At 38.8% G+C, this 14,269-nt stretch overlaps 1 protein-coding gene across 1 annotated transcript; it reads left to right on the top strand.

Annotated features, from left to right (window-relative positions):
* The first annotated feature begins 12,171 nt into the window (after positions 1–12,171).
* LOC123454598 (vomeronasal type-1 receptor 4-like) lies at positions 12,172–13,038 on the top strand. Its single transcript, XM_045133298.1, has one exon. It carries the CDS (start codon positions 12,172–12,174, stop codon positions 13,036–13,038), a length of 867 nt encoding a protein of 288 aa, XP_044989233.1.
* The last annotated feature ends 1,231 nt before the right edge of the window (positions 13,039–14,269 follow it).

Raw genomic sequence — 14,269 nt, 5'->3', positions numbered from 1 at the left:
GAAGGATATTACATGTTTGTACAATTCTCCAAGGCTATCATATTCTCCAAATGAATGGCTCACATTAAACACTGGTTCTAGCCAGGATATAATCCTAGCATCATTCTCGTATATTCTTCACACCAGACAACAAGTAAAGCAGTGTGAAAATGCACACATTATTGTTATCAATAGTTTCATTGGAATATATTGCAGTATTAAGGAAATTTAGACACTGTACTATATGTAATTTTGAACAATTAGTTAGGAATTTTCAGTCCAACATCTCTTATATTGACAAAGGCTAACCACTATGCACCTTCAACTACTTTAACCTTCATTCTAAAGGGAAGAAAGGGGATATTGAGTGCCAAATTCATTCAGATAAAAGGAACCAGAAAAAATGATGGGCTAGAGTCAGAGTGAATAGGAATGTATCATTTTCTGACATTTATGGGCTTTCTATGATATGGCGAGCTTGCATTGCATTATGTTTCTCAAGTATTAATGTCTCAGATATAAATATGTACTACTAGGGTATGGCAGAATTATGTTGCATGCTCATATAATCATCCAGATATAAAACATTCAAAAAACAGTCAAGAAATATACGTTAGGACCATGGTGGTTTGAATGTAAATAAAATGTTCCCCAGAGGCTCATATATCCAGATTATTAATCTAGAGATTGTGTTGTGATTGAGCAAAGTTGCAGAACAACTACCATGAAACATGCCAGGGAGAAGTGTGTGACGGGGGCAAAAGGAGAAGTCATAACCCACCTCCCCTTTGTCTTCTCTTCTTTTTTCGTTTCTTCTTCTTTCTTCCTCTGTCCCTCTCTCTTCCCCTCTATTTCCTAAATTATAGGACTATGATCAGTTTGCTTATGTCAGTGGCATATATTGTTTTTTTCTCTAACATTCACAACTCTATCCACAGCCTGCAGAGATGGTGTAGGTTTTAAGGTACCTGCCTACAAAATCTAAGGATTCATGTTTGACTCTCCAGATCCCACATAAGCCAGACACACAAAGTGACTCAAGCACATGTGTGAAAAGAGGGGCACATGTGTGGAGTTCGGTTGTGGAAGCTGAAGACCTTGCTGTGCCAATTCTCCCTCTCTCTCTCCCTCCCTCCTCCTCCTCCTCCTCCTCCTCCTCCTCCTCCTCCTCCTCCTCCTCCTCCTCCTCCTCCTCCTTCTTCTTCTTCTTCTTCTTCTTCTTCTTCTTTTTCTTCTTCTTCTTCTTCTTCTTCTTCTTCTTCTTCTTCTTCTTCTTCTTCTTCTTCTCTCTCTCTCTCTCTCTCTCTCTCTCTCTCTCTCTCTCTCTCTCTCTCTGTCTTTCTCTCCTCTCACTCTCTCATATAAAAAAGGCTAGTCTATTGCCAAAAAAGGAAACTCTATCCTCAGTAATTTTAAATCTAAATCAAGGTTTTATTTCTTGATATTACTTCTATTCAAGCATTTTGTCCCACAAATATTTAAGCAATAAATATACAATTGACAGTATTGTAAGGAAAATATTATTGGTGTTGAAATTCACTAAAAGTGGTGTGATGTTCAATCTCATTGTCAACCTGATTGAATCTGGGAGAAATTAATGTGCATCACTCTGGGCAGATCAGTAATGGTATTTCCAGGATGCAATAGCTGAATGGAGAGATGAACTTACACCAGACTGGGCACCAACTTCTGGGGATAGACCACTTATAAATATACCCAAGGAAAAATCCACACTTGTTGCTGGCCTGTAAGAGCACTTAACTCGATCCTGCTGCTGCTAACCCATCCCTTGTCAACACCAGAATCTAGCTCATCCGGGCTTCCAATGTGGGATGAAGAGCAGTGACTATCCACAAATCTTCTGGCCTCCAACACTAGCTTGAGACTGCTGAGAGATCTTTCTTTATGAACTGAGCATCAACTGGGTTCTCAGCAACTCCACTATATAGACAATTTTCACCACTTACCCCTTAATGTGTACACCAATATAAAAGACTTCTATACCATATATGTATTTACTGTAGTGAACCATGACAAATATATCACTCTGAAATTTTTTAAAAGATTTTATTTTTATTAATTAGAGACAGAGAGAGGAAGAGAGAGAGTGTGTGTGTGAGAATGGACACGTCAGGGCCTCTAGGCACTACAAACTAACTCCAGACACATGTGCCACCATGTGCATCTGGCTTACAAGGGACCTGGAGAATCAAACCAGGGACCTTGGGCTTCACAGGCATGTGTCTTAACCACTAAGCCATCTCTCCAGTCCTCACTCTGAAATTTATATAACTAATTTAATTGAACAAAGAATTAGCTATATACTAACCTGTTACAATACAGTAATGTAAAAATACCTGTGCAAAATTTCCATTCATTAAACTAAAAAAAAGATGAACAATTGTATAAAACAATTAATAATACTGACAAAATATAGAATAAAAATTTTAGGGTCAAATACTTCAAAATCAGGTATGATGATACCTCCAGAATCATTAGTTATGCACACAATACAGTAAGATCGTTTATGCTTCCAAAAGAATTGTGAGCATCATTTAGTCATATGAAAAATTGCAGTGATGTTTCGATAATTGTGTTGAACCTATAGTTTGTTTTGATAAGATAGTCAGTTTCACAATATTAATTCTTCCAATTCATGAGCATGTGATATTCCCATCTAGTTTCATTCTTCCATATCTTTATTGTGATTTTCTTTCAAGTTTTCCTTACACAGGTCTCTAGCTCCTTGGTTAGACATACTGTAAGTCATTTCATTTCCTGGGGGCATTTTGAGGTTGGTTCTCTGATTTCTTCCTCAACAGTTTGATATTTGTGCATAGGAATGCCGGTAATATCTTGGGCTTTTTTTTTTATTTTGCCATTCTGCTGCAAATGTATATCATTTTGGTCTTATATGAATATGATGTGTTGAGATAGGTTACTCCCATTCCCACTTTCATCAGGCCTTTCATAGTGAATGAGTATTGGATTTTTGTATAAAGAGCTCTTTGCGACAGTTATGATGAACTTATTTCTGTGTTTGAGTCCATTTATTTAACCTGTTACATTATTGATTTGTTTAGGTTGAACCGTTCAACTGTAACTTTGTCAGAAAAATATTCTTTGATTTTTTTTTTTTTACATATGTGAGTGTGTGTGGTGTGTGTGTGTGTGTGTGTATGTGTGTGTGTGTACCTTCATGTGGAAGTCAGGGACCAACCTTGCACTTCTAGTTCATCAAGGCCATCCAATTTTTTAGACAGAATCACTCAAAGACCAGGAGCATATAAAGTGCAATGGAGTGGACTGAGTGTGAACCCCAGAGGTCTTCTGCCTCCATTAATATAGTTGAAACGTTCTAAAATGGAGCTTGAAATATTTCATTGAGAATTATTACACATATAATCACTAGGATATTGGTTTGTGATTTTATGTTTTGGGGAGAATGTCTGCTGATAATATTAAGGGAAGAGTTTTTTTCTGCACATATAGTTTTACAAACAACCATTAGTCCTAGGCTTCTCACCCACGTTGTTTTTGAAAGCACATAAGGAGTTTCAGAAATCTACACATGGAGAACTGTGCTTCAGAATAATTTATTCTAGAAACTTATCGTACATAATATAGTCATTTCAATTATTCATTTGAGAGAACGAAAGAGGAAGGTAAAGACAGAAAATGTGAGCAACAGGGCCACTATCCACTGCAAGCTCACCCCAGATGTATGTGCCACCTTGTGCATCCTGATTTATGTGGGTGCTGGGGAACTGAACCTGGGAGGTTTACATTTGCCAACAAGCTCCTTAACCACTTGGCCTTCTCTCCAGGCCTAATTTAGACATTTCAGATGATAACATTTGGCACTGTACAGTTAGTGAGATTATGAAAACAATTTAATATTGTATCAAATACAAAATAAGGTAAGGTATTTTGTGACCTTGCAATGAGATCACCATTCTTGACGCTGAGGATAAGTGTGACTGTTTGAGGTACAGATGGCAGTAAAGTAACCTGGGATGAGCAGACAATGACTTAACCACCATTACAACTCAGGAACATTGAAAACGCCACAAATACATGTTTGTGCTCAGGAAAAGGTCCTTGAGTATTCAACAGTGTTCAGTCACAAAGGCATCATAAATCTTGTAAAGTGGGTTCCTGGGCTGTTTTGTGTGCCTTCCTGAAGAGGGACACCTTATCTTTTTGTGCTGGATTTAGGATTTGACTGCCCCCTCTGTAGTTGTCTTTCTGAACTCCTCCCACAGCTTATAGCCTGCTCCTATGGTAACTAGAAACAGACCTTCCTGTTGCCTGGGTGCAAGAATTGTAAACAAAGAGGTGAGGAATGACATCACAACCCTCTGGACAGACCAAGCACAGCTTGGTTCAGGTTTTGGCAATCCTGGCCTAGTGTTCAGACATTGGAACCTGGAGTGGAGCACTGGGGAGGAGGAGTACAAAAAGGACCAGGAAACAACAACCACATGGAAACAGGAATCAGACATTAAGGAAGAACTAAGAACATGGAACATGTAAATGTTTTGATGTCCCCAGGATGAAGTCACCCAAAATGGGGAGATAGGAACCTGGCAGACTGGTGCTCCGTGTGAGGCATTCTTGTTGAGGAGATCAATTGGTGTGCGGGTGGGTGTACCCTCATAAGTTATGAGGCAGTCTTCATATTTAAGATGCTAAACTTTGCTTCTATAACCTGTGCTTGTTTATCAACATCTCTCCATTCCCTTTCTCTGTCCTTTCACTTTTGGTTTCCTGGCCAGCTGCATCTGTGGCATCTGTATTTCTTGTTTTTTTCTTTTTTAGATTTTCATTTCTTAATTTTTATTAACATCTTCCATGATTATGAAAAGTATCCCATGGTAATAGCCTGCCTCCTTCCCCACCCCCACTTTCCCCTTTGGAATTCTATACTCCTTCATATCCGCTCCCCATCTAAATCAGTCTCTCTTTTATTTTGATGTCATAGTCTTTTCCTCTTCTTATATGGTCTTGTGTAGGTAGTGTCAGGCAACATGACGTCATGGATATCCAGGCCATTTTATGTCTGGAGTGAGCATGTTGTAAGGAGTCCTACCCTTCTTTTGGCTCTCACATTCTTTCCACCACCTCTTCTGCATTAGACCCTGAGCCGTGGAAGGTGTGATCGAGATATTACTCAGTACTCCAATCATTTCTTTCCAGCACTATGATACCTTCTGAGTCATCCCAAGGTCACTGCCATGTGAAAAGAGAAGATTCTCTACCTAAAGTGAGAGTAGCATTATTATAAAGGTATAAATCTTAAAAAAAGTGCTTATTGGGCAGTTTGATAAGCATAGTATACACATTTTTCAGACATCAGCAGATTTTAAATCCCTAGAGCTCATGACTACGTCTGTTTTAAGTTTTCAGTTTCAGGGATGTGTTTCCCCCATGAAGCAGACCTCCAGTCCAATTGGAGGGCAGTTGGTTTCCACCATGACAGATGTGCCACTATTGCACCTGTTTGCTTATTTGGCCTGGCTGTCTAATTATAAGATTTGCAGTTTCCACTGTTATGAATCTTCACTGGTGGTATCTCTTTCTCCCATTGAACTACATGTAGAATGGCTTCTTCAAGCTTTCTGTCAGCTGGTCTACATGGAGGAGGTTATCAGCTAAGTTTCAGCAGGATTTCTCAGTGGCCTTGCAGCCCAAGTATTTCGAGTCTTCAGCAATAGGGTCTTGAAATCTATTCCTGGTGAGAACCCAAGGGCCTAACAATGGCCTATAATGTTTTGGGGGCATCAGGAACCTCCCTAGCAAACAACTCTCTGGTGGTATCCCATCCCTGGCACTGAAAATTTTCTAACAATGGTCTATGGCTCCTGAGTGTTCCTTTGTCCAAAACTGAAGGATTCCATATGATTTATTTGCATCCTCTTAGATTTTGGTTAGCCCTCCCTCTACCTTTCCTTTACTCAATATCTTACCCTGACCTCACTTTGGGCCTTTTCACCCCTGTTAATCTATTCTTCTACTTACATATATGCAATACCAACCTATTAAGTCATCCTCCCTTCTTTTCTCTTCCCTTTATATCTGCTTTTTAACTTACTGGCCTCTGCTACTCGGGTCATATGTCGCTGGTGGAGACACCATGTGGGCAGACCTGGAGGAGACTCAAGGCGTATTGCCCCCTCATTTTAATGAGGGCTCCTTCCCAGAAGACAGAGCATACCTGCTGGGGAGATCTTCTCCCATCCATACCGTGTTTGCATTATTGTGCTATCCCCTAAGGACTCAGACTCTACTGACCACCATGGATCTCATCCTGACTCTGTAGCATGCATCATTTTTGGGGGTGGGGCCAGTGTGTCTGTGTAATACTTGTGTGTCTTGTCATTGCCCTAATCCTACAGACGTTCCTCCCCTGACTCAATAACATGAGACAGATAGCTTCCCTTTAAGACTCTGCCTCACACACTGGAAGGATATCAAAGCAGTTGCCAATAACAATGGGGTAAATGTTAAAAACGACACATGGATTACATTTTGTTCCTCTAAATGGCCTATCTTCAATGTAAAATGGCCACCAGGGTGACCTGTCACCTAAATACAATACTTGAGGTTTAAAAAAATGGTTTTTTGCCCTAGGAATGGACACCCTGTTCAAATCCCTTATTTTGTGACCTGGAGGAACCTAATAGAAGAGTGTCTTTCCTGGGTGAAGTCTTTCCTCCCTTCCTCACCCCCTCCTTTATAGGTGCTGGCAGTTACACCCAAAAGAGACACCAAACCCACAGCTGGTGCCCTGCCCAGCTGCAACAGCACACCAGAAAGTGGCAAGAAAGAAAAAAAAGTCAACTTTGTTACGTGATATTCTAAATATAATTACAGAGTTTATGTCCCAGGTCAACTTCAACATTCATAGATGATTATTAAAAACAACAAAATTCTCTCTGAAGTGGTAACTTATAATAGTCAGGTATTTAAAGAAAATTGTAAAGTAATTAAAAGGAAGAGGCAACTGACCTGACTTTTAGGCCAGCCTGCCTCAAGATAACAATATTTGCCTTCGTTTAGTGTCTTATTGGTAGTAATGACATAAAATTGTCTTTAGACTACTCATTTCTTAGTAAGTAATATGCTTAATTAATTTGGTGTAGTTTTTATAATAGCCTTATAACAAAGGTGGCTAAGAATGGGAAGAGATGAATTGATTAAAGAAACTGGGGAGGAATTTTTCAATGTTGGGACATAGAATGCTCATTAAAAATGCTTTTTGAGTGGTACTCATATAAGAATGTTAAAGTATGTAAATAAAGATGCACGTATGTTGGAAAGAATTTTCAGATTAAACCTAAATGCCATGATAAAGTTAGAGATTTTTCAAATGTTTACAGAACCTTAAGGATACTCTTAAAGTTTTATACAGGGACATAGTCTTAATCTAAATTCATCTTATATTTGACACAGTTGATGCCTATGCTAGGTGAGTCACAAAGTCATAAGTACAGATATAATTGGCGGTTTAACCAGGTTAAACATAGACAAGAGTCTATCACCTTGTGTTTTACAAATGGGTTAATTTCCTATGTAACCACAAACAACTTCACAATAGATTAAGGAATGTCAGGATGCTTATCTCTCTGCTCTGTAATTTCATTTTACTCTTACTTTCCAACATATGCTACTTAAATTCATGGAAAGCTGGAGTCAAAAAAACCCAGATAGAACCACCTTTATCACAAACGCCATGCAAGTTTAAGCCATGTGTCCCCCAGACTCTAACTAGAGACAAAGTGGCCAATTTTCCCTTACAAAGAAAAAGTAGTACAACATATAACTGTGGTTCTCTTTAGTTCTTCTCTTTTAAGCACCTAAAGTCACATCTTTTAGGTAAAATTTCTCACTAGACAAAATATCAAATAGGTAAACTGAGTGAAGGTATTTGATCAAATTTCAAACTCCTTTCCTAAGACAAACATCAGGCTTACCTAATGTGTATATCAAGGTAAGGGACCCTGCAGTGAAACATTTAATTTTATTAAATCTAACGTTTACCTTATGCCAAGGTTATAATCAGTGGAGAAACTGAGTCTTATGATAAGGCCCCACTCATTAACAGGTCACTGATACTAATTTGTTGATTTAAGGGTTATAAAACTGGCTTTAAAACTCTCTCAGGAAAGTAAATTAGGTTCCTCTTTTCATCAAGGTTTTAATTATTCTTAAGACAAAGGCTCACATAGAAGTGGTTAATTTCCAAAAGTGAAGTACACTTTCAAAAGGACTTGTGACTTTAAAGATAGTTTCTGTCTTATTTATGCTAATTCGATTAAATGGTCCTAACTAGGTATAATCACTAAGGTTTACGGGATTTAGTTTCAGTAATAACAAATTTCATCTTCCTGGGAATTGTTAGGATAGCTTACTTAAGCTTTATCAAATTTAAGTCAAGGGTAATTTTTTATTAAATAAAAGTTTCTGTGGTATGTAAAATCAATAACTGTCAAAATCATGAGTTGTCAAATACTGTTTTTTCTTTCAGAAAGATTTTCCAGGGTTATATCAAAATTTAGCTAGCTGTTTTGGTTTTAAAAAATTATTAAGCTCTATGGTTCTGTTTCCAATGTTCTCTGGGTAATTTGTACCAACACAGTTAGCTAAACTAATCAAAGATGTTTTCAAACACAGGTACTAAAAATTTCTAAGTTAAATGAATTAGTCTGTAAATCAGTTGGTACTGTTTTCAAGACTGGTAGCAGGTTCTGACTATATTTATAAATGCTAAATATTTAAAATGTGAGATATTTATAATTGTTAGATATTTCAAATATGAGATATGTCTACTTTCTATTCCTCATATATAAGGCTTATGCTACCATAGTACAACTGAACATTTAAAGATAGGGTAATCAGACTCCCAAGTCTCAATTACAAAAACAAAAGGGGGATCCTTACCCCCACACAAGCAACTAAAAAAGGCATTATTTACCCCAAATAAATTTTTCTAAAGAAGATAAAAAATTATCCCCTTTTAAAAACCATTGGTCCTCATCCATCACCTACAGTTCTATCTGGATCACATGAATGGAACAGCTCACTCTGCTGCCTCAAGATTGGCCTCATACTCACAGATATCTTCCTACCTCTGCCGCCCAAGTGCTTGGATTAAATGTTTGTGCCATCATACTCAGCAAGGAAGTTTTTGCATGCTGTAATAAAAGCTGTGGGTCAAAAGCTCATGTGTATACGAGGTGTAGGCATTGACAGTTTCTACACATTGTAATGTGGGAGAGTCAATTTTAGGAACACAAAGTCAAGTCAGAGTTTCCTGTCACCCACATTCCTCTTAATCAGAACTCAGTCCCCATATTTTGCCATTCCTTGGACACCCTCTATGATGCTAACACTCCAGGAGAAAATCTTAACCTTCTACAGGAGTTCATGGCACAGAAGTTTCTTCTAGTTAGTAGGAAGAAGTGTTTTTCAGGAATGATGTCATCTCCCTAAACAGACACTGTCATCACTGTCTCCTGTGACATAATCAACTAGATCACAGGGGAGATTAGGTCTCACTATATGAAAGCCTCACGCTGAGAAACTGAGTTCTTCCTTGGTATGTGTGGGATTGCTGTCTCTCTGACCCCTGGATAACATACCACATCTCACAAAAGCATTAGCAAGTGAGTTTCTTTCTTTCATTTTTCTTTCTTTCTTTCTTTTTCTGTTTTTGAGTTAAGGTCTCACTCTGGCCCAGGCTGACCTGGAATTAACTATGTAGTCTCAGGGTGGTCTTTAACTCTCCTTGATCCTCCTCCTACCTCTGCCAACCAGTGCTGGGATTAAAAGACTGCACCACCACACCCGGATTGCAAGTAAATTTCTTAACCCACTTCCCAGCCTTAGACAGTAGGACAGTGCAGTGGAGCTGGGAGAGAGCTGCTCTCAGATATGGTCACATTCTTAGAGACAAATGCACACGGAGAAAAGGATCCAACCTCAGGTCTGAGCTCACGCCCTTGCAGGAACCCAGTAGGAAATAGAATGACTGACCCTGGAATTTCCTTTTTGAAGCTCATAGGGAATAGATTCACTGTGATTTCCTTTTGAAAAGCAAGGGGCAGAGGGTTGTCTCAGTGACAAAAATGTGTGTGATTGTGCTTCAGAGTTCACTTTCTCGTCTGCCCCTGCTGGGGTCCTGTCACATTCTATTGAGTGAGATGCTAGAATAACTGGCACATTTAAGTGACTGATGGGAGCTGTTCCTAAAGTGTATAGGAGGCTGGATTCAGTGTCCTGGATTTTCTGTCCACACATTACAGGGCTGATAACAGCACTCATTTCTACCCTGGAATCTCGTGGTCCAGTTGGCACAGTGACAGGCTTTCTGTCATCCTTGAAGACAGGAACAGAAACAAGAGTTCAATTTCATAATTACATACATAAAAGCAGACTCTGAAACATTCCCACTGCAAGGATCCCAGTGAGGTTTCTCACACATCACCAGACTTAGTCTGACATAGAGAGGGTAAAATGTTTCCATCTCTGCAGCTTTCATTTCCAAGGGTACTGGCTGCTCAAACAATTCAACCATTTTCAATGCTTGGTAGAAACGAATGTAACAGATATTTTTGTCCTGTCAGGTTGTAAATGTAACACAAGCTATAATTATCTCATTTGATAAAATTTAGAAAAGTTTTATACAGCAGAAATGGATTTCTAGGTCAAAAGATAGCACTTCAGGTCTAGAGAGATGGCTCAGCAGTTAAGGCACTTCAATTTCCCAATGCCCAAGTAAAGGTAGATACAGAAGATTGCGAAAACAACTGGAGTTGGTTTGCAGAGGTCTTAGAGCCCGAATGCACATTCTGTTTTTCTGTCTCTCTTCTCTGTCTTGCTCTCTTTCTCTCTCTCTCTTTCTCACTCTCTCTCTCTTTCTATTTCTCTCTTCTTGCAAACTAATGCATAAAAATTTTGAAAAATCATTACATATCATATATACCATCCTAATTCAAGCCACTTTTCACTCAACAGCACTACTAATCATTTAACTATCAAAATTACTATAACTTATTACTATTTTTTTAAAAAAAATAGTTATTAGGTTGTAAGACAGAGAGAGAGCTGTATCAGGACTCATTGGCCCTGAACATGATCACCACATGCACACACCAATTTGTGCATCTCGCTTTATGTGGCCACTAGAGAGTCAAATCCAGGCCATCAGGCTTTCAAGAAAGCATCTTTAACCACTGAACAATCTCTGCAGCCCCACTATTGTCTTGTGATACTTGCATTTTAAAAATATATGTTATTGGCCAGCAGACTAATTTATAATTAAGAGGCTATTTGAAAATATGTGTCAGGGAGGGAGGGAATTACCATGGGATATATTTTATAATCATGGAAAATTTTAACAAAAATTAAAAAATATATATGTGTCAGGACTAGGCATGGTGGTGCATACCTTAATATGAGCACTTTGGATGCATAGGTAAGAGGATTGCTGAAAGTTCAAGGCCACCCTGTAAGCACAAAGTGATTTCCAGGTCAGTCTGGGCTACAGTGAGACCCCACGTTAAAAAAGAAAAAAAGAAGTAGAGAGTGAAACCCTACCTCAAAAAATAAACAAAATATCATGTTCAAAGATTTTTTAAAAACAATACTTAAGAAATAGTTCATAAAACGGGAAAGTGCATAAATTGAAATAACTAGTATTTACGAAGAGAACTCTCGTCTTTCCTATATCCTGAGGGTTGTTATTTCATTTGTTGCAGATATTTGAATTCCACCAAATCTTCGCTGTTTTTCCATGGTGGCTCAGGAGATCTTGATGCATATTTACACTCATCATAAATCAATTTGAAACTTTGGACAAGGTATGGTTAAATTTAAGTCAGATATTATTGGTAAAGCATGATGAAAAACCTTGACACGTAGCATGAACAATATATGATTTATGATTCATGACAATAACATGTCTAATATCTATCTGCATCTGAAAAACTAGGAAATACTAACAAACCTATGAGAAAAGGTAAATTTATTATCACTGATTAATGGAAGTTATGCTTACAGGTGGATTGAATATTTTACATGTCATACTGGAAGTACACCTGTTTGTCAGTGAAGAGTCCTGGGCCTCTGATGCTGAGAGATACTACGGGAAGGTGACAAATGTCCCCCATAAACCTGTTCATGGGGATCATGTTCCTGTCACAGACGGCACTGGGAGTCCTGGGGAACTGGGCCTGCTTTGGCTACTTTGTTCTCAATGACTTCTCAGGGAGACGGGTGAAGCCCACAGATCTCATTGTCAAGCACCTGACCTGGGCCAACTTCATGGTTCTTCTCTTTAAAGGAATCCCCCAGACAATGGCTGCCTTTGGTATGAGTTATTTTCTAGATGATATTCTGTGCAAACTAATCTTTTATTTCCACAGAGTGGCCAGAGGAGTATCCCTTGGTTCCACATCACTCTTGAGTGTCTTTCAGGTCATCACAATCAGCCCCAACACTTCCAAGTGGGGTCAGCTCAAGTTCAGAGCCCCCAAGTTCATTGGTTCCTCCTTGGGTCTGTGCTGGGCCCTGCAACTAGTGATAAATGCCGGTATTCTCACAACTGTGACAGATATCTTGGGGACAAAAAATAGCACAGGATTTAGAGATGTTGTATACTGTGCGATTGTAGATATTCCCAATCTAACCAGGATATTCTTTTCAATCCTATTTTCCTCCTTTGATGTCGTGTGCTTGGGAATCATGATGTGGTCCAGTGGCTCCATGGTCCTAATGCTCACAAAGCACAGTCAGAGGGTCCAACACATTCACAGCTCTCTGTCCCCTCGGTCATCACCTGAGACCAGAGCCACCCAGAGCATCCTTGCCCTGGTGAGCAGCTTTGTGCTCTTATATATGATCTCTGCCATCTTAGTTTTATTTTACACTTTATTTGATGTAACTGCTAGGTGGGTGTTCAATGCCAGTGTTGCAATGTCTGCATGCTTCCCAGCCTTCTGCCCCTTCCTGCTCCTCAGCCAGTACACCAATGTTTCTAACTTCTGCTGTACTTGATCATATTAAACAACAAATGGCTTTGGGGTAGTAGGAGAACTCTAAGAGGGATATTACTTGCCTGTGCCATTTGGCCAGGCTATCCTGTTCTCCAAATGAACCCTTATCATTAATCACCAGTTGTAGTCAGAAATAAGCCTAACATCAGTCTCATATAAACCTCACACCAGGCAATAATAAAAGGCCATGTGCAAATGCAACCATGATTGTTATCAATGGTTTTCTTGGAATATGTTGCAGTACTAAGAAAATTTAAACATGTGCTATGTGTTTTTTTGAATAATTAGTATGGAATTTTCAGCCCAACATCTCCTGTTTTGGCAAATGTTAGGCACTGTTGAACTTCCACTAGTTCAGCCATCATTCAAAAGGCAAGAAAGGGGAAATTATATGTCAAATTCATTCAGAAAAAAATGGGCCAAAAATAATGATGTAATAGAGCCATAGTGACCAGGGAAGTAAAGTTTTCTGGAAATTTATGGGCTTTCGTGATATGGGGAGTTTGCACTGAATTATATTTCTGAAGTATTAATGTCTCAGGTATAAATATGTACATTTTGGGTATGGCAAAATTATTTTTTCATGCTCATATAATCATCCAGATATAAAACATTCAAAAACCATTAAAGAAACATACATGAAGACCACATGCTCATATGTCCGCATTCTCAATCTAGAGATTGTGATGTGATCAAGGAAAGTTGCAGAACAACCACCATGAAACATGCTAGGGAAAAGTGTGTGACTGGGGCAAAACGAGATGTCATAACCACCTCCCCTTTCTCTTCCTTTTTTATTTTCTTTTGTCCTCTCTCTCTCTTTCCCTGTTTCTTTCCCTCTTCTTCTTAAATTATATGACTATGATCAGTTTCCTCTTGCTAACTCCATGGTTTCTTTTTCCTTTCTCTAACATTCAAAACTCTATCCTCAGGTTGGAGAGATGGCAACATAGTTAAGGCATTTGCCTGCGAAATCTAAGGATCCATGGTTGACTCTCCAGATCCCACATAAGCCAGACACACAAGGGGATAGAAGCAAACAAGTTGCATATGTGCACAAACAGGAGCACATGTCTGGAGTTCGGTTGTGGTAGCTCAAGACCCTGGTGTGCCAATTCTCTCTCTCCCTCTCTCTCTCTCCTCTCACTCACAAAGAAAAGAAAATTCTATCCTCTATAAATTTAAATCTAGATCATGATTTTATATCCTGATGTTTCTTCTATTCAAGTAAT

The sequence above is a fragment of the Jaculus jaculus genome, chromosome 14 (assembly GCF_020740685.1).
Source record: "Jaculus jaculus isolate mJacJac1 chromosome 14, mJacJac1.mat.Y.cur, whole genome shotgun sequence".
Lineage (NCBI taxonomy): Eukaryota > Metazoa > Chordata > Mammalia > Rodentia > Dipodidae > Jaculus > Jaculus jaculus.
The sequence above is the reverse complement of the archived record's forward strand: the minus strand, read 5'-3'. Positions and strand labels throughout refer to the sequence as shown.

Excerpts from the sequence above, each read along its gene's own strand:
- LOC123454598 (XM_045133298.1), top strand. The coding sequence starts at position 12,172 with ATGTTCCTGTCACAGACGGCACTGGGAGTCCTGGGGAACTGGGCCTGC.